Here is a 26775-nt window from a genome sequence, read left to right on the forward strand (position 1 = left end):
GCTGTGAAATATCAAATATTTACCACATGTATGTAATTGCAGCTCATGTGAGATTATCTTGTTGATCCAAATGGGCTAAATAAAAAGACTGCTTAGGCAGAATGGCATTATCAACCAACAGCCGATTTAATGTTGTCAAAAGCACCCGTGGGATGAAATCAGTTTTCCTAAGGACTAGTGCCTGACACTCAATTACCTGGCCAGTTTGTGGGACCTGCAGTTCTGAGTGGACGTCAAGTTACAAGTAGGAAGTTCTAAGCACTTCAGCATAAGATCCACAAAGTCTAAATTATCCAAGAGGAACTCAGAGGAGGGGAAATGAACCTCAGGCTTGATGATGCTGTTCAGAAACAGAAATTAGGGTTTTGAGCCCTGCTACTCTTCCTGCATTTAGCTGTCAGGCCTGTCATCTTTCCTGTGCAAGAGCATAACAAAAGGGAACTGGAGGGTGGAGTGCTTTTCACAGCCTGCTGTGAAGTGTCAGTCCTGCCTTTAAACCTCCCTCCACTCCATTTAGGAAAGATTTGAGCAGGAACAGTTTACCACTGCCACTAGACCAAGAGCATACTTGGAGGTGATTATCTAGGTCTGTCTCACAGAAACTAATTTTGTAGGGAAAAAACCACTTACTATTAATTGGTCAGGGAGAAATAGTAAAAAGTGACTGTTGCAGTTTGGCAGTTTTGGCACTGAGCTGGGAGGTAGAGAGCCAAGAAATATCCAACAATTTGTTGGTGCTGTTCCATGTGAAACATTCAATACCTACACGACTGCACAGGATCAAATGAGCTTGTCTTTGTCACCCCCTCACCTTACTTATTAATGGTCTCTTCATTGATATTGAAATTTTGTACCTGAGGCACAGTGATCTCAGATCTCTGGCATTCAAGTGCCCACCTGCCTGGTGAGCTCTAAATGCAGCAGATGTGATAGGTGCTGCTTGTTGTTTCCTGCTTGTTCAGTACCACACAGCTGCTCCAGAGCTTTGGAGTGTTTCACTTAGTAGTTCTCATTCTCTGCTCTGCTTTTCCCAAGGAGATTTGACCTTTTCTTTTGCTGTCTGGTATGGTGAATCCCAGTGGGTCTCTGTCCCACAGCACAAAGACGAAGCACAAAAGACAGTTCAAGATGTGCAGATACAAGGGGAAATGTAGAATTGTTAGGGTTGGAAGGGACCTCAAGGATCAACCAGTCCCAATCCCCCTGCCATGGGCAGGGACACCTCACACTAGATCAGGTTGCTCAGAGTCGCATTTTCTGCCACTTCTGGTACTGCTCTCCTAACCACTGAGCGAGAAGGAGCCAAGGTGAGCTGCAGATGGAAAGGTGAGTGCTTTCCAAATCTAGTGTCGTTCGTCTAAGTGTCTTTTCGGTATCATGTGTGTGCACCCTCTCACAGTCCTCAGAGACAATCTTCCATCTTCTGAAGTCATTGTCACTGAACTGGAAGGGGTCGAGGGTATGAAGGTGCTGGTGCTCAGCAGAATCGGGGACATGCTTGAGCAGTGTCACTGCTGAGTATGCAAGCCTCGGATTACTGGAGGAGAGGAGCAGTGAAAGCCTGGAGAACCAGGTACCTGTGGAAGGGGATAGCATAGGCTTTTCGTTCCGCTCCAGACGGTTAGCTCATTTTCTAGCTGTCTTAATTTTACTTCCCCCCTCTCTTTTTCCAGGTCTCTATTCTCTCCCAGCCAGGGTCACATCACCCCTCTGTGAAGGCCAGCGCAGCAGCCGCGGCTCTGGCAGCCGAGGAGCGGCGGGCAGGGGGCAGATGGGGCGGGCAGCGGCCGGCGGGGGTGGCGGTTGCTGCCTGCGCGGGGGACGGCCGCCGGCCGTTGTGCGGGCAACAGTGCGGGGCCGGGGGGAGCAGCGGCCGGAGCAGGGGCGATGATGCACACGTCGGAAGCCAGCAGCTACCGCAAGATGATTATCACCTGGTCCTTCGACAGCGGCCAGACGCCCGAGGCTCTTGAGCCTCCTGCGGGCCGGGTGAGGAGAGGCATCGGCAGCCCCCGGCCATCCTAGAGGGCCTTCTGCCTTCGGGCCGGTGCGGCGGCCGCGGGGAAGCGGTGCGGGAGGGGACGAGATGCTGCGCTGGGCTCCCGAGTGTTATGTGTCCCAAATCGCCAGCTGAGGAACAGCTCGGGAGCGGTCCCTGGTGTCCTCTGTCGGTGGCGCAGTTCCCTGGCAGCAGCGTAGACACCTCCATAGCGGGCTGCGGGGCTCGGCTGAGATGGGTGCGACTCTTGGAACATAGCAGTCTTGAGCTCGACTGGCCCCCTTGCACAGGCAGCACTCGCGGGCTTCCCAGATGCTGCTGCAGGGAGCTCGGGTCACCCTTGGGCTCCCCAACAGTTGTGTGGGGAGCTGGAGACACCCTTGGTTTCCTCAAACCCCCTTTGGGCACCACAAGGCAGCGAATGGCTACATTGTCAAAAGAACTCTGCATGTCCCAGGCATGGTGAGTGCCATGAAAGCCCAGCTGCACCCTCCTGAAAGCCTTTCTCCAGGCAGAGTCCTGAGCAGAAAGGTTCCAAAGCCAGCACTGCTACCAGCCCATGCCAGCTCGCTGCTCTCAGCTGGGCACTGCTGGGCACTGGGGCTCCACTGGAGGTGGAGCTGCTGAGGGCAGAGGGGTCAGTTTCTCAGCTGTCCATTTAAAGAGCACCGTGCTGTGTGTTGAGGGCCACTGGGCGGTAACTGCTGCTCTGAGAGAAGGGTAGGTGGTGAAATACTCTCAGGCAAGAGCAACTTTCTGATCTGTGGCCTCACTCTCACCTTCTAGGCTCCCATGCCACCCCAGAACCTGGCTCAACAGAGACTTTTGATCAAGGGGGGAACAGTCGTGAATGACGACTGCTCGGTGGTGGCTGACGTGTACGTGGAAGATGGAGTGGTGCAGCAGGTGGGACCGAACCTAAACCCTGAGCCACCATATGGACTTGTTGTACTGGATGCGACCAACAGGCTGGTGATCCCCGGGGGCATCGACACTCATACACACATGCAGTTCCCTTTTATGGGTAGCAGGTCAAAAGATGACTTCTACACAGGAACCAAGGTGGGTGAACAGGTGTGTGTCTGTGTGTGCGTCGGGGCTTTCCTAGAAAGGAGTACCTGCTGGTTATTCAGAGTTTCTTCTAAGGAAGAGAACAGAGGGTGAATCAAGCACAGGCAGCTGTTACTGTCCCTTGGCTGGACCATTGCAGTAAGTGCTTGGGGTATGCAGAGGTCCACCGTCAACCAGCTGGGCTCCTTCAGAGGCTTTTCTGTCTGCAGGTGGGAGTGCTAAGTGCAGCCATTTACACTGACTATTGCCACGCAGGCTACCACTTGCATCGGCGCATGCAACCTTCATACTTTTCTGAGCAAAGGTTAACTAAAGCAACAGTTTAACTCTCCCAGTGCCTTGGGAGTATTTCTACAGTAAAGTGATCTTCTCTGTTATGATAGGGCAATGCAAGCTAGTCTTCTGATACTCACTTCAGACCTTAAAAGGTTCTATTTTCTCACAGTTTTACAACTGTAGTACAGTTTTGGTTTTGTCCTTTTTTCCCCCCCCAGCTTTTAACTGATCTCATTACATTCCCTACATTAGCAATGTATCAGTTACTGGTATTAACAGTCCAGCCTATGGCCCAACACCACCGCATGGACCAGACCATGTCACTGAGTGCCACATCCAATCTTGCCTTAAACATTGGGAAAAAAATGAAAGAAAAACCCCCAAAGCTGAAAACCAGAGACTGCACACACAAACCAGGGTGTCCTGAAAGTCACTTTGGTGCCTAAAAGAAGACTCTAGATTCAGCTTAGTGATTGGATGTAAAAGAAAAAGAAGATATTGTGGACCTTTTTAACCCAGGTCAAAGCACGGCAGGTGCTCAGAGCTGTGTACTGACAGTCAGCACCTGACAAATATGTTGGCAAGAGAATCAGGGAGGCAGAGCTGGGCTCCAGCTATTGCAAAATATGCTACAATGATTAGCCAAGATTTACCTATCCAGCTGAATAAATAAAGGCACAGAATACTTCTCCTTACCAAGAGAGGGGTAAAATGATATTAGGAGAAAAAAAGAGACTGGATGGAGTCATAGAACCCATGGCTTTTATTTAGTTGGTTTTCTGTTCCCTCTCCCCCCCCCCCCCCCAAGTCTACAATGTTCTTTTATTCTAAATCATAGAATCATAGAATTGTTAGGGCTGGAAGGGACCTCAATGATCATCCAGTTCCAGTGCCCCCTCACACTAGAGCAAGTTGCTCACAGCCACATCCAGCCTGGCCTTAAAAACCTCCAGGGATGAAGCTTCCACCACCTCCCTGGGCAACCTGTGCCAGTCTCTCACCACCCTCATGGGGAACAACTTCTTCCTAACATCCACTCTGAATCTATCCACTTCTAGTTTTGCCCCATTCCCCCCCAATCCTATGGCTTCCTGACACCCTAAAAAGTCCCTTCCCAGCTTTCTTGTAACCCCCTTCAGATACTGGAAGGCCACAAGAAGGTCTCCTCGGAGGCTACTCTTCTCCAGACTGAACAGCCCCAACTCTCTCAGTCTGTCCTCATAGCAGAGCAGCTCCAGCCCTCTGCTCATCCTTGTGGCCCTTCTCTGGACACCTTCCAGCACCTCCAGATCCTTCCTGTAAGAGGGGCTCCAGAACTGGACACAGAGCTCCAGGTGGGGTCTCACCAGAGCGGAGTAGAGGGGGGGGAATCACCTCCCTGGTCCTGTCACGGTCCCTCGGGGGGCCTCCCTTCCCTCCAGCGTGTCTGCTGCACCACACAGCTTGGTGTGTGTTTAACAAATAAGCCAATCTGTCTTGTTAAAAAAAAGTTGACAGTTTGCACAGCTTCTCTTGGAGGCAATGTTTTCCTGAATTCATCACAGATACACAAATGTTTACATCACTCCTCAAACTTCCTTCTTTTTCTCTTCTTTTTACAGAATGTTCTGACACTCGAGTATTTCAGTTCTGATTGCCAAGCGAGGGGAAGGCGCCCATTGATCTAGAAATAGGAGGAGTAATAGAGCATGAATCTGAGCTGTGTGTGTTTTGATCTGACTCGGTTGTACCTGTTGTGCAAAGGGGTGTAGTTCAGGGCATTAGAGAGGATTTCTCTGGCTAAGCTGGGAGATTGCAACACTTGCAGCAAAAGAACTTCTCTGTTGGATCAGTTTCTGTTAGTGGAGGATTTGGTTTGAGAGTGACTGACAAAGGTCCTTCAGAGGAAAAGAAAAAGGTGATAATTCAATTGTCTGTAAGAGAGACTGAAAATTAGTGGTAACCAAAAGCAATTTTTGATCCTCATCAAGATCCATAATGCAAGATTTCTGGGGGGTTTTACTTGTAAATGTTTCTGTGAAGGATGTCAAAGGCTTGCTCCATTTAAAAACCTGCTAGGCACTTTTACTAAATGATACTCTGGCAATAACTGAAATCATTTTAAAGCACTTCAAAACTCTTTTTGCTGCTAATCAAGAGCCTGGGATTGCCACACCGGATTTTCAAACTGAATTTTGATTTTATTACTTTTTAAATTCATCCAGGTCTCTCTGGATGGCACCCATCCCATCCCATCCTTCAGACTTAGCAACCACACCACTCAGCTTGATGGCATCTGCAAACTTGCTGAGGGTGCTCTCAATCTCACTGCTGGTATCAGTGATGAGGATATTGAACAGCACTGGTCCTGACGCAGACCCTTGAGGGGCACCATTTGTCATCCATCTCTATCTGGACATGAGCCATTGACCACCACCCTTTAGATGTGATCATCCAACCAATTCTTTATCCACTGGACAGTCCATCCATCCAATCCATATCTCTGCAGGTTAGAGATGGATGTTGTGTCAAAAGTCCAGATGGATGACATCTGTGGGTCTTCCCTTGTCCACTGATGTAGCTACACCATCATAGAAAGCCACTAGGCTGGTCAAGCAGGACTTGCCCTTGGTGAAGCCATGCTGGCTGTCTCAAAACACCTCCCTGTCCTCCATGTGTTCCAGTATGGCTTCCAGGAGGATACCCTGAACACCTGTTTGAGAATATCCTTCTCAAAGGAGGTGAAATTAATCTCCTCAATCATTTTGCAAGTTCAGGCTTGACTCAAGGAGACTCTTCAGTGGCTTCTAGCTTTTCAGTGTGTCTAGATTAATTGCTGCACAGGGAACTGGAGAGAGTGGGAGGAAATTTGCATTCTTTCTGATTGCTAAATATTAACTTATCCTTTCAGGCTGCTCTAGCAGGAGGAACCACTATGATCATCGACTTTGCCATCCCTCAGAAGGGCTGTTCCCTTATTGAAGCCTTCGATACATGGAAAAGCTGGGCAGACCCTAAAGTCTGCTGTGATTATGCACTGCATGTGGCAGTTACATGGTGGAGCAACCAGGTAAACACAACAGCTGATTTTCAGTTCCATGAATAGCTACCACATCTGGTTTTAATTAGTTCTCATGCTATGTATAGCTTGCTGGTAATATAATAGAAATCTTATGTGTCAAATCTACATTTGAAAGTGTCTGTGGTTTATGGCTGAGAGGTTATGTGTATTAACTCAATCCTTTGTGTAATCTAGCTGAAGTCCATGTATATGGAACAAATGAAGTCTTCAGGTAACCTGTATCTCTGGATAACACTGCACAAGGTTAAGGGAGAAGGAAGACCAAGACCAGGCCGGTCAGAGGGGACAGGAGATGTTTGCATGCATTTTGCCTTTTCCTGTCTGAACACTCCAAATGCTCTCTGGAGTCTGGCTGTTGTTTCACTTTGATTTTTTATTAAGGGTATGCAAAAACCTCTATGGCTCTTTATTTGTAAAGGAAGAGTTTTATTTCTGTGTGACTGCAGAGTTATCTCCTGAAGGTTTGGAACTTTTACACAAGGGAGAATCATCCTTGTTGTGTGAATGTTTGCTGATAGCCTGAAAGCTTCGCCTAATAAATCAACTTTTCAGGTGCTTGACATCTATCTGAACCTAACCCTTGCTTTCCAAAACTTTGGCTCCTCAGAGAACATGCATCAGAGCAGACATATGTTAAGTAAATTCCACTTTTAAATGTGAGTACATCCTGTAGTTTTTAACTTTTAAAACAGAGAAACCAAAGCCCTCACTTTGCACACACCCCATCTTTGTATTCCATGCACTAAGCACTAATCAGGCTGGCTGTGACTTCTAGCTCAAAGCAAAGGCATAAAATAAATTCCCCAGTGAAGAGCGAGGAATGTACATTTGAAACAGTGGAATTGTGCTGAAAAAAGACCCAGCAATAAAAGTAGGGAGGTGTAAATCAACGAAACCTTCTGGTTTATGTTAAGAGGTTGACTGTGTTTTTAAAGGCCAAGATTTAAAGCAACAGAAAAGTCTGGTGTTTTTCTAGCTGTAAGAGACCTGGGTGAAGAAGACAGAGATGTCATGCCCTGCTAATAAGCTACCATCTCCTCAGATTGAGTAAAAGCATACACTCCTTACAATGCCTTCCCTTAGTCATAGTAACTAGTGATGAAGGAAAGAAATGATGTGCCTCTGTATTTTTGTCAGATTAGGGCCTTCCCATCATGTTTTTGTCTGGTAATTCCTGCTCAAGATATGCTGCCATTCCTCCTTCAGAAAATTTCCTGGAGTTTGAAATCAGTCTCTCACCTTCACTGAGCAGATCCAACCACACTGTTAGACAGAAGATGAAAAATAAAGTTTTCCTCTTTGAAAGGACTTCTTCCCGTGGAGATGGGAATGGTGTTACAGATGCACACCAGTTACTGCCACCAAAAGGGAAGGGAGTAAAGTCCTTTACCCTTTATCTGTTACTACCCAGGTAATGAATAGGTCCTGCTTTCCAGCTTTACAAGAAACCTTTGGGCTAAAATCTGCCTCTTTCTTTGGGACATTATGCTTTGCTGGGCTTCACAGAACCTAGCAGACACATGAAATACTGTGGAGGATTCAAGAAATAAGGAGGAGTCTTGCACCTGGAGTTTAAGAGCCCTCTTGTTTGACAACAAAATACTTCAAAGGTTTGTGTGTTGTGCAGACTCAAGAGAAGCTGCAGGAGATGAGATCTTTTCCGTCACTCTTATTTGCCACAACCTGAAGCCTATTGCAGTCCAATTTTGAGAATCAATTTTGCATTAAATCTTCGTCCTGTATAGGTTGGATCCATTGATTATAACATTGGACTGGGTACCTTCAGTGGCAGGAGGTTTATCTGAAACAAAATCATGTTTGACTGTCTTTTGCAAAATGTGTTCCCTTCTTGCAATTTGCTTGTGTCTCCAGTGCCTGCACTGCAGTGCAAATGGTTTATATACTTTGAAAATCAATTTGAGGCAAGAAAATAATAGTATAAATCTGTCTTTCTTTATGTGACTTGGGCTGTGTGGTTAGAAAATACATTTGATGGATGTGTAAAGGCTCAGCCTTCATATCTGCAAGTTCTTTATACAAAGATATTAGCAGGTAAAATCCAATATTGCTGTTTGGAAAATTCCTGGTTGTCTTGCAGGTGAAGGAAGAAATGAAAAGTCTTGTTCAAAACAAAGGTGTCAACTCCTTCAAGATGTTTATGGCCTATAAAGATGTGTACATGGTCAATGACGAGGAGCTCTACGCAGCCTTTTCCTGCTGTAAGGAACTTGGAGCAATTGCTCAAGTCCATGCAGAGAACGGGGAGCTGATTGCACAGGTAGGCATTTGACATTTTGCCCATCACAGTCAGGAATATGAATGCCCCTCTTGCCTAAGCACTTCCATAGATGTGTTAGTGTCACAAAGAAAGGCTTTGCTGCCCTGTTTTGCTTCCAGGGAACCAAAAACAAACAGGTTGTCCAAAATCCTAAAGGATGCTTATGATGGGCTAAGAAATTGTAACCTGGAGTCCTGAGTTAACAGTGTAGACAGGAGGCACAGGATCCTGCTCTAAGGACAGCTATAGCTGCAGTATAACATCTAGATACTGGCAATGTGATGTGTATCTTTGTCTGACAAAGAAAGCAGCAATCCAAGCCTGACTATTGACCAAGTCATAGGGGCAGCACTCAGGCAAGTATTTAGACATCAGGTGTGTGATAACCCTAGGTCTCTCCAAACATGCTTGAGTCATCTGGCAGGAGCAAATCCAGTACAGGGAAAGCTTTGCTGACTGGGCACAGAATCTCAGTATCTCTCTATGCATAGTTAGCCTCACCTCACACTGCCGTCGTTGTGCTGTGTGGAGGCACTGGCAGTGTAAGCTGGCCCTGAGTTTCTTTCCCTGCTCTCTAGTCAATAATACTTTGACTCTGCCCCAGGTACCATAACAGAAATGAGATTCTTGCTAAGTAATCTCACATCCACAAAGCACAAGTTCCTGAAATATACTAGGGACAAAATCTTATGCCTCTTAAAACCTTGGTGTTCTCTGAGATCACTTGGGTGTCCTGAGACCTGTGTTTATCAAATAACTCCAATAACCTCTCTTGAATAACCAATAACTTCTCTTGAAAAAACCCACAGTTGTCTTGGCTTTTTCTCCTCAAGCTCACTGCAGGCTGGTTTAGCATACGTTTGTCTGGCAGTGTGCTCACGGCACCACAGCCGCACTTTAACTGACTCTTACATGTTTCTGCCTGGTGTTCAGGGTGCAAAGAAGATGCTGGCGATGGGAATTACTGGCCCTGAGGGGCATGAGATGTGTCGTCCTGAAGAAGTGGAAGCTGAAGCTACACAGAGAGCAATTACCATAGCAAATGCTGTCAACTGCCCCCTCTATGTGGTCCACGTAATGAGCAAATCTGCAGCGAGGGTGATAAGCAACGCACGGAGAGAAGGTAAAAGTCCTAACTCTTTTATGCCTGGACACTGGCACTGGAGGAAGGGTTGTGGAAAACTAAACAGCATCAGTGGCCTTACTTGCCATGGGTGTCATAACCCATGGGTGAATTTCTTGGAGGGGGATGTCTAAGTTGTGTTATGGGGTCCCAGAAGCGCTGGGAACTTCCCCTTATCCCCAGAGCAGTATTTTTTTCTCCTTTATTCCATACCTCCAAGATCAAAATAATGGCCAAGACATCATTACTGAATTAAAAATGATGTGATCAATACAAGACAGTAAGTGCTCTGCTATTCCTGTTCCTTGGGTAGGAGTCTGCAAGTCTTTACCAGCTCTTTGGACAAGCTCTGCAAAGGAGACCACAACATGTGTGTGCAGACAGTGCCATGGCATGGCCAGGACTCCTATTCGCTGCACACTGTTGTGGCTTAGACCCAGATGGAAAAAGCACCATGCAGCCACTTCTCACCCTGGCTGCAACAGAAGGCTTGTGGGTTGAGACAAGGACAGGGAGGGCTCACTCACTGGTTTTTGTCAGAAGGAAAAAATGGGCTCAGCTCAGGAAAGAAAGCAACAACACCAAAAAACTTATGTTACCAATTAAATTAGAGTAAGATAATGAGAAATAGAACCAAAGCTTAGAAACAGAACCTTCCCCCTGCCCCTGCTTGCCTCCTGGGCTCAATTCTGCTCTCAATTCTTCGGCCTCCTCTCCCTGAGCAGCTCAGGGAGATAGGAATGGGAGCTACAGTCAGTTTATCACATGTTATCTCTGACACTTCTTCCTCATCAGGAAGAGCCTCTTGGACATCTGTTGGGTTGGCTAGAAGCAATTTGAAGGCTGCAGGGGTTCAGGATGTTTTACCTCCTTACCTGTAAGTTCATCCAGAGCAGTGTGTGGAACCACAGTGCTGAGGACACACTATATGGGTAAAAGAAGCAGGACAGAAGCCTGTGATTTGGAAGGCCTAAGACTTTATGGAATATTGTCCTACTTACCTTTTTACATCTCAGCTTATGTTCTTCTGACCTGACACGAATTGTACACAGACCTCAGTTTCCTTATTTCTGTGCTTTAGGTAATGCTTAGGGGACACAGATTATTAATATCAAAAAGCAGAGCATGAGAGCTTGACACACATCTAATCAAACCCAGCACGATGTCATTGTGCTAATATAGGTGGATGTGTTGATGTGGAATATGTATCGATGATGACTTCTAGTAAGGCGTATCAGTAACTCAAGTTTATAAAGGAGTCTGGTACCAGAGTATTTTTCACCAGCACTTTTGGTATTGTGCTATGCTAGATGTGTCCACTAGGTGGCAGTGCCGCTGCCAATGTGGCGGTTCTCATCAGTTCCAGTCATAGGTGCGGGGTCGGCGTTAACTGCAGCAAGTGTGACAACAGGAAACTACCCAGATTAAAGGTGAGACAGTGGCTGTGAACAGAGAAGAGCTACGGCAGGAGCCGGCGTGTTGTAACACATTATTCAAGTAAAAAAGTCTGCTCTGATTGTAAATGCTGTCAAATAGTGTTAGGCATCTGTTGTAAGGCTAGGCTGCAGTACCAGTTTGGTAACTGAATTCCCATCTATAAGCTTCTTGCATGGGTAGAAAGAAGAAATTGGTACAATTTGTGCTTACAGTGGTGCAAATTGGATTTTAGAGCTCCCTGGGCTGATGCAATCAAAACCATTGGTGCTCGCCTTTGTGCAACTGCTTTTCATAACTCATTTCTGTTTGCATGCAAGTAGAGTGCCAAAGGAGACAGAAACCTAGGATTGATTAAGTAATATTGAAAGGCAGCTAGTGTACCACAAAGATAGTTACAACAATCACAGCTTTTAATGAGACTGATCTGCACCAATTCTGGCAGTTAGAAATTCGGTGTCAGTAGTTTCAGTAAGAATTATTTTCTATTTTTCAGTTAAAAAGTAGTAACAAAAGCATCCCCCAGGTAGTTCCAGAAAATAATTCTCAGAGTGTTGTATGGATTTCACAAATAAACCCCAGGGTTTATTTGTGAAACTTGTTATCAACTTGGACAGGTTAAAAAGACTCTAGTATGAAAACTGCGGAAACTCTCAAAGGCCAGAGGCTCTCAAGCATTTGAAATGTTCACTGTAAAGCAATTTATTTATCTGTTCAAGATTATTGCTCCATCTCTTGATGCTGCCCTCCTGCTATTTATAATTGTGAAATTTTTCAGGCTTCTTTCGAAGAACTTAGTCTGAAGTACATATTCATTGCAGCCTGTGTCAGAGGCAGAGTGATGTTCTTTCTTATTCCATCACTGACCTCAGAGGGGGACAGCCTGACCTTCAGTGAGCATAATCTATTTTCTGGGTGACAGTGTAATGCCAGAATTGTAGCTGAACTGATGCAATGCTATGGCTGCAGCAATAAGCCTTGCCTTTCAGTTCTGCCTGTTTCAGATCAGAGCTGGTCACTATCTTTGCCCTATATGACCTTATCATAAGAGCTTCTTACCAGAATAAGCACACAAGTTTTGCAAGCTTGTGTTAGCTGATGTTTCTCAGGGTTATAACTCTTTGAGTTCTGAGAGAGAGTAAAATAAATTGCAATACTCTGTTCTTTGTTATAAAGTAATTCATGTGAAAATAGTTCCTTGCCAGACAGTTTGGGCATCTGATGAAGAAGACACCAAATCTACAGCTACTTCCCATCAGATCAGAGATGTCAGAGACACCAAACAGCAGAACACTTTCTGCTTAATGTTTTTATTGAATGCAGGCCTACAAAGCAAATGGAAAGACCTGGTTTATTACCACATTATTACTTCCTCCCCATAGGCAGAAACTAATCAAGCTAGAAAAACCTTAATGCAGAATATAGTTATTCAAAGTAAAGCACAGTCTTGATATTATTGGATCCTTCAGCCTGACTGAATGAAAGGCAAGAAATTGCTCAGTCAGCAGAAGCATTCAGCTGTAGTCTGTTGAAGCTGCAGTGTTCCGAATCAAAATCACTTGAGGTAATGGCTTGTCCTCCTTCCCCCTCATGGGAACAAGGAGAGCTGCTCAGGTCAAATTCTGACTGCAGAAATGCCATCCTTGGCTGTGCTATGTGAGCTAGAATCAACTCAGCATATACAACTCTGAGCTTGGAGACTTCAGTTTTACGTTGTGAAACTAAGAAAATCGTGTACAGAAACCAAACATTTGCCTTTTATAGTTTATAGCTTTGTCCTCACGGTTTGTAGCTCAGGTTTATTTTGTCTCCTCAGCTTGGCATGTGGCAGGCACACACTACATCACACATCCCCCTGCTCTCACTTTCGCACTGACTTTGTCCATCAAAAAATCTGTCAAAAGCCTACCAGGTAAATACAGACTGGTTATATATGCAGAACCTTTTCTGCACATATCTAGGTTTGTGGCACCCTGCCCTCAGATACTGGGTTTGGTGTTGCCTCAGGAGGGGGAAGGTTCCCCCTGACTCGTGCAGCAGCTCTGAATTTGGAACGCACACACCTGACTCAAACCTCATTCACCGAGTGGTTACAGCGCTTCCATGGGTGACCTCCTATTCAGTGCCTTTAAAGTTTGAAAATAGGATGCAAAACCTAATCAAGCTCTGCTTAAGTAATGATTTCAAGTCCAAAATATAGTGTTGGGCTGGTGACCCTTTAAGTCCAGGTGTAAATCAGTAGATAAGTGGGACTGGGAGCTTAAAGTGCTGCAAGGCAAAGTGTCAACATAAAAGATGCACATTCAGCATGCCAGAGCATACCTGAGGTGCTTAAATTAATAGTGCTAAGAGAGAGACTTTAGCTTGTGGGAGCAATTATACTATGTAGTAGTTGCAGTAAATGTACAGCACAGTAATGTCAGAGCAGGTCTTGACTCCTTGCAGAAATAACTGTAGAGCTATGAGGTTTAGACGGTGTGAGGCCTTTGCCCAAGTTTAGCACACAGTATTAGGGAATGGGAAATGTATTCTGAGAGGAGCTGAGCTCCTCCCTGCCTGCCTCTGCCAGTGCAACAGTTCTGACGCAGCAGCTCCCACAACTGCCAGAGTCCAATGGCTAGAGAGAAATCTGGAAAGGTTTCCTTTGTTGTTTTCCACCTGTGGCCTACAGGAGCTGCAAGGTCACTGCACCACCTCCTCAGGGAGGAAAACATCTTCTTTCATCTCCTGTCTTGTTCAGATGAATTTCAAACCCACATTTCCTGGGGGGGGTGGGAAATAGTTAATGTATATTAGGTCTATTTGAAGGCTAGCAGCCGGCCTGAGTTGGTGCTCTCTGAGGAAATCTTGAATACTGTGCAGCAAAGAACTAAACATTTGGGACATAACTGTTGAAGTAATTTAATTTTGTTTTCAATCTGGGAAATGTTTTTACACTCTTTATGTCTGGTGCAGTATTATTCTTCCTGGACAATTCTAGCCTGACAAAGATACCACCGTGCAAAGGTTGTCTGCTGTATGTATCGGCACATACTGTTACACAGTCAATGATTTCAGAGCACCAAAGAGGTGCTCCCAAGAAATACAGGGATCTTGAACATAGGTAATGCAGCTGAGGCCTGTGTTGCTTTTGAAATCTCAGTCACAGGGCTGGTAAGCAATGTGTAAACCCACTGCAATAGGTCTGTCAGCAAGTTAATTCAAAAACCCTGCCCAAGCAGTGTTCTTGTGAAGAAATACACTGCGAGATCACCAGCAGAATATCCAGAGCAGAGATGCTGTGTTACAGCTCAGTTTATTATCCCCTTCCATGTGTTATTTTTCATTTTAAAAACTCAGATTTAAACCCACTGCCTACAAAGAGATCCAGAACAGGGAAAAGAATGCAAGCCATCTCTTTTTATGTTGTTTGATGATACTCTTGCTTTACTTTTCCCAGGGAAGGTGGTTTATGGCGAGCCTATTGCTGCTAGCCTGGGCACCGATGGCACCAACTACTGGAATAAAGACTGGGCTCACGCTGCAGCGTATGTCATGGGACCTCCACTCAGACCAGATCCATCTACACCTGGCTTCCTCATGGACTTACTGGCCAAGTAAGCAGTTGATCAGACAGAAAGAGCATTCTGGAGTATGCAATAACAGGTTGACATCCCAGGGATTTCCAAGTGCAGAATGTGACATTATCAGGAAGGAGAACTGGAAGGTGAAGCCATAAATGCTTTGTGTTAACAGAAATTAGGCAGTGTTCAGCATTTGTGTCTCTGCACTCTCGTGGCCTTTTGTTCCCATTTGTTTTTAATCAGTAAGACATGCCTTGCTAATACTGCAGCTGAAACTGAAACGTGACCAGGGGACCAGTAAGTCAGTGGGAAGCATGTAAAGAGCAGAGTCACAGCTAAGGGTTCTGGCTTTCATTGTCAGCTACCATTTTCACTTGAAATTTGGATGCTGCAGGAAAACTAAGCCTGCTGTCTTCAAAAGGTGGACAAAAGTTGTCCACTTCATAACATCATCGTCAGAAGGAAGTAGGAACAGAAGTATCTGGAATAGATTGCCCAGGGAGGCTGTGGCTGCCTCCTCCCTGGGGGTGCTCAAGGCTAGGTTAGATGAGGCCCTGAGCAGCTGAGTCTAGAAGAGAGGCATCCCTGCATGGCAGGCAGGGTGGAGTAGATGATCTCTGAGGTCCCTTTCAGCCTAAGCCATTCTGTGATTCGATGACTATCCTTCAGGTATCTGCAGTTAACAACATGATGGTTTGCTTGTGTTTCATTACCAATGAAACTTATCTCCACAGAAGAGCTGAATTTGACCACAGAGTCTGTGAATATAGCCATGCCTGAACACTGGCTGATGCTTGTGCATATCCTTAGTAATTTCACAGGGTGTATGGAGTGACACAGTCTGAAATTGCCCTAAGGTAGCATGAAACCAAATCCCTTCCTCTGGGCAAAGAGGGACAGTCCTCCGTTTGTTGGATACCTTTGACATATTGGAAGCAAAAGTGTTATTTTTGGTGCTTGGTTTCTCTTAAGGGCATTCTGAATTGGAAACTACTTCACAGGGGAGCAAGACAGGCTGATGGGGCATACTGGTTCTTCCCTAAAGGATGGCTGCTGAACCTACCTAGCTTTGGAACTGATCTTCCTCTGTGGCACTGTCTGGTGTATACTCTAATCCATAATTAATGTTGTTCCCCTGTAGCGATGACCTCTCTGTGACAGGGACTGACAACTGCACATTTGACATATGCCAGAAAGCTCTGGGGAAGGATGACTTCACCAAAATCCCTAATGGAGTGAACGGTGTGGAAGACAGGATGTCAGTCATCTGGGAAAAAGGCGTTGTAAGTAGATCAAGAGGTCTGAACACTGAGGCCATGAGCTGGTACAACAAAATACAATCTCTCAGCATTTTTCAGTGTTCCAGTTTTAGCAAGTTTATTTATTATGGGATAACTCCTTTGATCAAACACCATATCAGGGTTCTTGCTCACTTCAGGGTCCTGGGAGACAGAAGATGATTCTTAGTGCTTGAAATATAGCACTAGAGAATCATTTCCATGGTTTAGCAGCAAAGGACTGCAGGTGTTTCAGTGGTAGTGCACAGTACATTTGTTTGCAGATTAAAGGAAAAGAAAAGAGGTGCCCACAGTTTTGTTCAGTTCTGCATTTTGTCCTCTTTAATCTCTCTCAGACTCAGCTGCTGGAGGAGCTTCTGCACTGTGTGTGTGTCTATCAACTTCTAATTTGTGTTTTCAGCCAGAGGAAACAAGCTAGAGATAAGAAATCCTTCACCAGTGTATGGCTCAGTCCTGTGATATAATGAGATGAACATCTTCAAGTCCCACTCCCACTGACTCCAGATAGTGCCAGTACAAGAAAGCTCTGTGCTTCTCAGGACAGTGCCCTTCGGGCTCTAATAGAATATAAATATGAAAGCTTGTGGTCAGCTTTTTGGATGTGAGATAGTGTGATGAGGGGGAAAGAGAAGAAATCTGATGAAGGATCTGCTGCTTGAGTGCTACAACCAACTGCTACAATTGCTCATTACGTTCCAGAGGCTGCAGATTCTCTGAGTTATTGCTGAAGAGATTTGCAAATTGCTTTTCCTATACTATGCCTTATGCCTCACCTCTCCTTTGTCATGTTCAAGGCTCTTCTTAGCACTCTCACCATTTCCTAAAACCTAGCTGCTTGGGGGTTGCCATGCCTCCAAAGAAAGCTGCTAAGCACAGCTACAGATTCAAAGCCCCTTTTGCTGGGAGTTCAAGTAAGATAGAGTTGCCATGGTCAGTGAATGTACCTTGCAGTAAGTGCATCGGAGACAAGCAGTGACTTTTATTTCCTTTAAACTCTTCAGTGTGCCATCTGAGAAGTACTGATGGGATGGTGGCAGAGCTGTCACTCATCTTAACCTCTTTAGCAACACAAACTTTTTTGCATTCCTTGTTTGAAAAAGTAATGCCTTTTCTCCTGTGTGCCCTTCTGCAGCACAGTGGGAAAATGGATGAAAACAGATTTGTAGCTGTTACCAGCACGAATGCAGCAAAAATCTTTAACCTGTACCCGAAGAAGGGGAGAATTGCTGTGGGTTCTGACGCTGACATCGTCATTTGGGATCCCAAAGCTACAAGGTATGTATGGGTAGTTCTTTCCTTCCATCCAGCTTCTCTGCAGGAAAAATTCTCTCAAAGCCCCTGTTCAGCAGTAAGGCTTTGGGGTGAGGTGTTGGTCTTTTTCAGCAGCACTTCATGTTACTTATTTGCAGGTTATTTGTCTCCTGCAATAGTGTGAGCAGAGATCTTTGATCCCTAGTTGGAGTTAAAAAACTTCTCCTTGATTGTTGACCAAGTGCAAAAGTAACAAGGTCTGTCCATTAGGGCTTGGTATCCTAAGAGTGAAAACAACCTCTTTGGGGTAACGCTTTTAAGGGCTGGACTATGCTTCTTCTCACTACAAAGAGCGGGGAGTGGAGCCTGTGTTCCTCCAGGGTGACCTATTGCAAACCTGTGTTTTGAACTGACAGCTACTTCAAACATATTCAAAGGTTGACAGGATGGGTGCTGAAAGTACGGTATCTTGCCCTCCTGACAACTTCTCCCTGGCTGATAGAGGCAGGAGTAGTGGTGGAGCCAGGAGTGAGCTTCTGAAACTCAAGCTGTGCATGTCTCTGCTTTAATTTAAGGAGTTCTCTGATTTTGTGCACAGTAAGGCTGCTAGAATAGAGCTTATCACACCACCAGCAGATGCACAAAAGGTGTGCTGATGTCTCACCCTGTGACTCCATGGCACATACTGCTGCACAGGGTATACAGAGTCTTTCCAGGAGCCTCAACTCATACAGCGTGTTGTGCATTACAGCTGATTGCTGTATTCAGCTGTATTCACACCAGCAGCCTGCTCCACTCTCAAGCCACTATAAATATCTCAAGAACTGTATCTGGGCTCTGGCTCTTCTGCCAGGAAATGGTCTGGCAGGTGGCTGTCACAGAGCCAGCCCACCTGGGGAGCTGGCTTTCTCAGCTGAGATGCCTATGAGCTGTGCAAGTGCTTCTCCACTGTTCAAGAGCAGATTAGTTTAAATCTGCAGGCACTTTTAACAGTTGAGTCTCACATCTGACCACATCCAGCTCCACACAGAGCAGCAGCAGCAGGTCAAGAGGTGTGCTTGGCTGGTGCTTTTATCTTTGACTCAGCTCTAGTGAGCAGTGTGGGCACACAACTGCTAAAGGCACACATTGACTCTCCTTGAAATGTGTTCATCAGTGTCATCCAAAGAGTCAGTATCTCTAGAAGACAGCAACCTAGGTAAACTTTCTGGGGAGCTGGGTATGCTTGCCCTTTGTTCTTTCTTATGGCCATTATGGCCAGCTTTACTCAAGGTTATCATGATATGAGGAGTTTCTAGAGCCTGAGCTGTTGCAACTCAGGTGGAATTAGATTTTCAGCCATATATATATATATACATATGGCTGAAAATCTAATGTATATAAAATCTAATATATATACATATATATATATATAAAACATTGAAGATTCACCTCACAGTAGAGGAAAGTTTTGACACATATCTAGGCAAATTTGATGCCAGTTGGAGGTAAAAAAATAAGCTCTAATCTTTGACTCACCTTACACAAACAGAATTCTCCAGACCAATAATCTAGGTTTTGCATTGTTGATAATGCAGTTCTGACAAAAACATGTGAGAGGGAGAGGAAAAGCATTCTGTGTTTTAAGCTGCAAAGATTCAGGCCATAGAGGTTGATAATCAGAGGTCCCACCAAAAAAACACCCCACAAACACAAACCAAAACTGGCTGCACCAGCAGAAGAAGTTTGAGGAGTGTCAGCCTCAATAAACACAGAGGCCTGCCCAGTGCTGGGTCAGAGAGATTTTCCTGTGCACTATGCCTGCTGGCATGTGGAGTAAGCATATTTTGAGATCCAGCAATGAGCTATTTCAGGACAAAAGAAAAAAATGAGAGAGAGACCTGAAGGATTCTTTTCTGAGCTTAATTCTGGACTCTTCCTGGGGGGAAAAATTAGCAGGACAGCAGAGTTCTGACATTGTTCTCAGGGTGCTTTGTCAGTGCCTGTAATTATTGATCTTTTTTTGCCTCCCAAACATTGCCTCCTTTCATTCTCTCCTGAAGGCTCTCATTGCCTTTTTGCCCACTGCAGCTGTGGAGGTCTAGGTTTACTTAGACTATTTTTTTCAAACACCAAATTGTATGTTCTTACTGAGCAGCCTGATTTTATGTTCAGCCAATACTTTTTTTTCCCTTGTCTGGTATTGTTTGCATTGTTTATCCCTTCGGCTCTGCTGGGAGCAAGCCCCTCTGCAGATCCAGTAGTGTGAACTAGTTGGGTAAGTGCATCTCGCTGGTGCTTGTCTGCTCATTTCACTGCAAATCCTGAAGAGGGCACGAACAGCCCAGCGGATGAGAGTGATCTAGCTGATGTATTTCAGCCATTGTGGATACTAGGCAAGGTGCAGCTTCATGTGCTTTGTTGACTCTGGGGAGGGATTTTCAGTTTCACAACACACCGGTTCCTCTTTCTTGCTGTCCTTCCTCTTTTGAACATGAGAATTTTCTTGTTTGTAAACCTGACTCTTGTAAGAGAAAAAAAAATGTGGTTTTCCTGTTGTGATTTGATGCTGTGTTGCTGTAGCCTTAACATACTGTTTGAGACTAGCCCAAAGAGCCAGACAATTGCTTAAGTATTGCTTAAGCTAGACAATTGCTGTCAGTGACAGCAGTGGTATTACAACAGGCTGTCAAAGGAAGTTCATAGGGAAGATTCTGAAGTCATTCTGAAAGGTAATGAAGTTCTTCAAGCCATAAAAACTTATGTACCTACAAAATTGTCTTCATTTCCCTCCACATTACTGCACAACAGCACTGTGTCTGGGCATTCAGGATTTTCTCTTTCTAGGTTGCAAAACCCTAATCAGTTCAGCTCTGCAAGCTGGGAGCAATTGCAATTCCAAGGTTCCACTTCCAGCACTCTGCCACTTCAGCTGAGACTTTGCTTCCGTGGGTCAGCGTGGTGGGTTGAAGTTTCCCATTCACATTAACTAAGCACGACTCAGTCAGCTTCTTTGGCCTATTTGTGTAGCATTCTTCTGGTAGTTTCTGCAGCAAATCTTATATAAACAGTTATCAGACTTGCTCCTGTATTTAACAACTGCTGCATACTGGTTGTAGCAGGTCTGCATGAAAGCAAGCACTGTTGGGAAGAGACACATTAAATGCATAAATTAGCTAGAAACTGTAACAGGAAAGATGGGTTCTGCCAATTTAGGGCTGCTTCTTGACTTCCCTATACTGGTTGCATATTTAAGAACACAAAAATACCACAGAGACCTGTTAGTCTGTTGCAGCCATGTGCTACCAAACATCATCTTGCAGACCTCAACACCCTCAGCATCCCAAGCACAGCCTGTGCACACAGAACTGTTGAGTGAGAACTTGGGAAAACACACGTAGGCAGCAAGTATGTGCTCACTGTGCTGTCTGACTTCAACCTGTGCTTTGATCACAAGTGTTCACTGACTTCTTTCAGCTGCACACAAATAATACAACTGCTCCTTGTCTGTGAAACAAAAGCAGCTGTAAAGGCTGCCTCGGAAGGAGAGGGCAGAGTAAGCAAGGGGAAAGGGAATGTCACCTGTCAGCAAGTCAGTGTCCTCTATAGCTGATGCCTTTAGCTATTTGAAAGCAAGCAAGAATGCAGAATCTCTGGGGCTTGTTTCAGAAATGCTTGTCAAGGAATCTAAATACTGCAGTACCATGGAAAGAGCTGAGCATCCTGTGTGAAATAGGGCACGAGGTGCTAAAGATCTCCTAAGAGACATTCAGCTCCTGGCAGATGTTAGGGCTCAATAAACTCACTGTAGCCTGTCAGAGCTTTGCATATAAGCCCTGAATCAGACCCTCAAGGTAAGATCAAACACCTCTAGGGATAAAAAAACCTTAACTTTCTAAGTGCAGCTACTTCATTATGCCAGCATGCAGTCTCTGAAGCCTCAGCCACCATTTTTTTTCCACACACCAAATATAGCCTGAAAGTTAACTGCTTTTTGAATGCAGGGGCAGAGCTGGCTGTGCAGGTAGCAGTCTCTCACCTCATCCTATTTGGATTCTGCTGGAGTGACCCTCTTTGGCAGGCCCAACATCAACCTTGTGTACGCTGATGGAGCTGGGCTCATCCTCGAGCTCAGCAGTGGTGGGTGCAGTCCCAAGTGCATAGCTGCTGGAGAGCAGTCCCTGCTGGGCAGGGAATGCAGAAGTCCTGAGGAGGAGAGGGAGGAAAGGAAGGCTACTCTGTGATCTACCTGCTCTCACATGACTGGGCAAGACACAGTTTCCAGCCCTGTTTCCTGTGCACTTTATGTACTCTAGGAGAAACACTCACTGGATGCAAATCAGCCAGAAGTCAGTGTCCCTGTCTGCTGGCATGTGTTCCCTCAGTCCTTTTGCTTGCATGCAGACATATTCATGGATGAATCTCTTTATTTGTCAGAAACAAAATCTGCAGCCTAGGTCTGTCTCATCTGTAGGCAAGTCTTCAGCCTCAGAGGCTTAAGTTACAACATTTAAGTGCTCTTTGTCAAGCAACCGACTGTAATTTTTCAGAACATGGGAGAAGAAGAAAGTAAGATGTAGGCAAATGATTAGAATGAATAATGCTGCAACTGTCTTGCTCTTTTGATGAATGAGCCTAATTTTGAATACTGAGTACATGGTTAACTGCATCTAGACACAATAAGGTAAAATGAAATAATGTGGCACACAAATAAGTGTGCACAGGACAAGTATGTGCTGGCATTCTCAACAGCCCCATAGTCAGCTGTACAGTTGCAAGTGTGTGCGTGCAGGAGTATACACTAGTTCACTCCAATGAGAGAGCCTGTCAAAGGCCTGTCTTCTCAGGTTGAGGGGACACTAAGAAAGAATCAACAGGCACAAACTGAAATGCAGGAAATCTCATTTAAATACAAGAAATAAATCTGTTTTGCTAGGAGGGTGATCAAACACTGACACAGGTTGCCCAAAGAGACTGTAGAATCTCCATCTTTGGAGCTGCATAGAACCCAGCTGGACACAGCCCTGAGAAACCTGCTTTGTCTGACCCTGATCAGGGCAGAGAGCTGGGAATAGATGATCCCCAGAGATGCCTTCCAACCTCAGTGCCTCTGGTTCTGTGAACTGCAACAAAATAAGCCTCTCTGAGATAGCATGAGGTACGTTTCCCTGGTAACCTGCTGGCTTGAAAAGTGTCAGCTGCCCTCTCTGGAGAACTGAAGCTTAGCAATGGCAGTACAAATTTTAAACCTTTCTTATTTTCTCCTTGCATAACTCTGCCTTCTTTCTCCCCCATAATCACTTCCAGATTTTCTTCAGTCAGTTTGTATTTTCCTATCTGATCATTCATTTATGCAAGCTCAGTTTCTCATTACTGATTCTCTCGAGTCTCGAGTCTGGTGCAGTCTCACCTAAGCAGAACAGAGGGGGAGGGAAACCTCCCTAGCCCTGCTGGCCACACTTGATGCATCTCAGGATGCCATTCGCCCTCTTGGCCACAAGGGCACATTGCTGTCCCATAGATACCTTACTGTCCACCAGGGCTCCAAGGTCTTTCCCTGTGGAGCTGCCTTCCAGCAAGACAACCCCTAGTCTGTGCTGGTGCCTGGTGCTCTTCCTACCCAGATGCAGGATTCTCTGCTTGTCCTTGTTGACCTTCATGAGGTTTGCCTTCACCCAGCTCTCAGCCTGTCCAGATCTGGTTGAATGGCAGCACAGCCTTGTAACCTATTTTAGGTACAATAGATATAGCCTGCACTTCCAGGTGCTGGTGTCAGCTCTAGCACTGGCTCTGCCTTTAATGGAGCCAGTTAGATTTGGAGAACTTGGAAATGTCTGTAGAAGTGTGATGTTGTCATTATTATTTAGTGACATTGAGATACTTGGACTGTCAGTCATTTGCTCAGTCCAGCTCCCATCAAGAGCTACCAGATTTTGTTACCATATACTGACTTGCTAGCAGAATAGTCTTTGTGTTATGAGTGTGAAACACTGCAGCCTGTTCAAACTTGGAACTGCAAGTCATTCTAGCTAAAAGAGCACAGCCTTTCCTGACCTTATCATGCACAGATATTTGCTTGACAAGGCAGAATGAAATCATGTTATCCAAATCAAATATTACAACCTGGTAGTTTTCTCCCCCCCATTATTTGTAGTGGAAAATTTTGCATTTCAAGGCTGCAGAGTTCTGTCCTTTTGACTCCTCCTTCAGTCTTCTGAAATGAAATTGCTGAAATGTTATTGCTCTATCCTATTTTTACAGCTGTTCCATGATGTGCTCTACAATGTCATGGTTTAATAATGCTCCCAAACTTGCCTTCCCTTATAAATGTCTCAGACCTTCATAATGGGGTAAAATCCAAGGGTCTGCATAATCTGGGGTGTTGTTTTGTTTTGTCAACACAGGACAATATCTGCGGAGACACATCACCAGGCCAACAACTTCAATATATTTGAGGGAATGGTCTGCCATGGAGTCCCAGTTGCAACAATTTCAAGAGGCAAAGTGGTTTATGAAGATGGAACTTTCAATGTCACAGCAGGAGAAGGCAAATATGTCTCCCGTCCACCATTCCCTCCTTATGTCTACAAACGAGTCAGGCAGCGGGAGAAGGTTAATTAAACTAATCCATCTCTGTAATGCTTTGTACAACATGAGAATAACTAGCTCTTGGGAGAGAGGGCTGGGAATTCCATGGTAATTTCCCTTACTAATCAGTCTGCCAAAGTGGGAGGAGATGAAACTAGGGACTCCCTTTGTTTTGCTCTTGATCCTCCAGAAAACTATCATCAGCTGCTCTTAGGGTAGTCTGCACAGCTCGCAGGCTAAGCCTGGGTGCTCAGTAACATGGCCCACTTCCAGTGAAAGTGGATGAAGTTTAGCTGCTGAGTAATCTAGCTAATTGCTACATTTTGTCACCGATTGCACTGACAACCAGAGAGCCTTAACATCATCTCTGACACTTGCATGACCTTAGCATCTCACCCTGGTGTTTCTACTTTTCTATTTATTTTGAAACTACATTCCTCATTTGAATCTGCCCACACAATTCATCTATTCCATTAGCCTTTTCAAAGGGAATGAAGCTTCATCTTCAAAGGCAAAAAGGTAAGGGTAAGGGTAAAGGAAGGGCACAAAAAATAGCAAATCTATGCCTGGACTTCTCAGACCTAGCAGAAAAATGAACCAATTGTCTTAACTGTGAATCTGTGTGGAGAAAATACCTTCCCTTTCCACTGAATCTGTCACTGGATTGAAACAGCTGCTCCAAAGCTCATGCAATTCTCTGGCCAGCTACAGCTAACAGGGTCTCACAGGGTGAATAGGGGACTGCTCTCCTGTACTAGACTCCTCCTGCATTTTTAATCTAGAGAGCTTCTCGTTGCAGCACTCCTCTTAGAAATTACAGTTCTTTGAATGCATCCTCAGTGGGCAGTGTGTTATGTGGAAGGTTCCATGTGGCTGTGAGTCTAATTCTCTGGCCATTGAAGATACTTGGTACCTTGCTCCTGAGGGCTGCTTACTGTTGTAGCACTTTGTTATGCAGTGTTGATCCCTTTGAGTTTTCATGCAAAATGAATGTCAGGTAAGGATAGTAAAAAGTAGTTGTTGGGAACAGATTTGCGCTGATGTTAGACCAGCAGAAACTTCAGGCATTCCTTTTCATTTAAGTCACAGTTATTAACTGATAATTAGGTGCTTCCTCAAGCAGAGCTGAGTTTTAGTGACTTCAGGTCCTGGCCTTTGCTGAAGCCTTGTGTTAGAGGGAGGTCATGATAAAAACTAAACCTGAACGTGATGCTTTCCATTTCCCATTAAAGCCTGAGGGAGTTTTCCCTTCACCAAAGCATCAAGTGCAGCATATCTTCAGAAAGTCATTTTCCAGCTAGCTCAACCTCCTGCAGCCAGCAGCTATGGTAGTAGATTCCCACAGAAGACAGGACTCTCTTTGTTTCACTGGTGCTCATTAACCTCTCTTACCTGCATTAAGAGCATCAGTGGGGAATGTGCTCACTTTAACAAGCAACAAGCTTAGGGCTTGAACGTGCAGTGAGGCAGCTGTTCAGGAGAGCAGCTCAAGTGTGTTTTCTTTGTACCTGTTCCCTCCTGGGATATCCTGAAGTAGCTGAACCAAGATTTCAAAAAATCCACAAAAGCAATCAGATTTATGATTGTGGCTCCAAGGGCTCTCTTTGGTCCAAGGAAGAGAAGCATCAATAAAACAAAGTGGAATATGATCAGCTGCTTCTTTTAAAAACTGTTACAGTGCTGAGCAGACTGCTCCTGAGGAAAGCTGAGAGCCAAGCAGCTGAATCCCAGTGTAGGAGCTCTTTGCCAGAGAGAGGCTTGGTGAAAGTGTTGGGATGCATAATGCACAAAGATGGGTTAGCACAGGACACATTTTCATTGTGTCCAGTTAGCTACAGAAATACAAATTACAGTGAGACATTTGAAATGTTTTATTGCAGGTCTGTCAGCCTGTTCCTGTTAAGAGAGCACCATATACAGATGTGGTCTCAGGAGCACCTGTCACACCAAACTAACTCACTCCTTCCCCACCTTTGGCTCTTGAAGGTAACTGTCTCTTTTGCTACCTAGTGCTTCTCTGAAACTGCAGGGAAACAAAGTGTGTCAGGCCCCCTAGCTCATGACAGCCTTCTCTGAAATTAGCCCTCTCAGATGCTGACTGGTCTAAAACAGGAGGATGTAAAGCCCAAGTTTGCACCTCACGTGAAATGGGTCTGTTCTTACTGCTAGCTAATACAAGGACAGGAACACACCTGCAATGGTGGGAGGGTGAAGGTGGCATTTCCACATTATATTGGCTCATTCCTTTAGAGCTACCTCACAGTCAACCTCATCCAGGGCATCAGTAGCAGCAACGAAAAGTGCAGCATCCGATTTGTTTTCCTCTGTTGTAAGGGAGAAAGCTTTTGTAATAGAGAGGACCAAAGGTTAAAGCTGCAATAGAGTGAGAAAGCAATAATCATTCTTCCGAGCTCCTAGCACTCTTTCTCCATTATTACCTCTCTGAGTGACAAATTGCAAAGCAGAGATTTTCTTTAGGAAGATTATATCCTATTGTCTTTTTCTTCTCTGCAGATAAAAGCAAATGAAAATGACCCTGCTGTCCCCACCAAGGCAGTGCGCTCTGCGCCCAACAATCAATCCACAACCAACTTCTCGAGAGCCAAGAGGAAACAACAGTACCCAATAAACATGACTCTGGGCTTCCTGCATGAAAGTTGTCATTGCAATTTCTCTTTAAAAGGAATTTTGTGCTAAGAAGTGGAAAAATCTTTTTAGAAAATGGAGTAATAATAATAATAATAAACTAATATGGCAGCAGCTTTGTAGGGTCTTGCACGAGAAACAAACTCCTGCTAGGTCAGTACTTCTTGTGTGTCTACACAGCAAAGGAGAAGGTGATTTGTCAGATGGT

At 45.1% G+C, this 26775-nt stretch overlaps 1 protein-coding gene across 1 annotated transcript; it reads left to right on the top strand.

The window, feature by feature from the left end:
- Nucleotides 1–2759: 2759 nt before the first annotated feature.
- Nucleotides 2760–26508, top strand: DPYS (dihydropyrimidinase). Its single transcript, XM_009898211.2, has 10 exons — nucleotides 2760–3061; nucleotides 6237–6395; nucleotides 8506–8685; nucleotides 9619–9808; nucleotides 14682–14838; nucleotides 15947–16088; nucleotides 17236–17378; nucleotides 23738–23945; nucleotides 25802–25907; nucleotides 26436–26508. Exons 1-9 carry the CDS (start codon nucleotides 2792–2794, stop codon nucleotides 25874–25876), a joined length of 1524 nt encoding a protein of 507 aa, XP_009896513.1. The 5' UTR covers nucleotides 2760–2791; the 3' UTR covers nucleotides 25877–25907; nucleotides 26436–26508.
- Nucleotides 26509–26775: the final 267 nt, after the last annotated feature.

Source organism: Dryobates pubescens, chromosome 14, assembly GCF_014839835.1.
Source record: "Dryobates pubescens isolate bDryPub1 chromosome 14, bDryPub1.pri, whole genome shotgun sequence".
Taxonomy (NCBI): Eukaryota; Metazoa; Chordata; class Aves; order Piciformes; family Picidae; genus Dryobates; species Dryobates pubescens.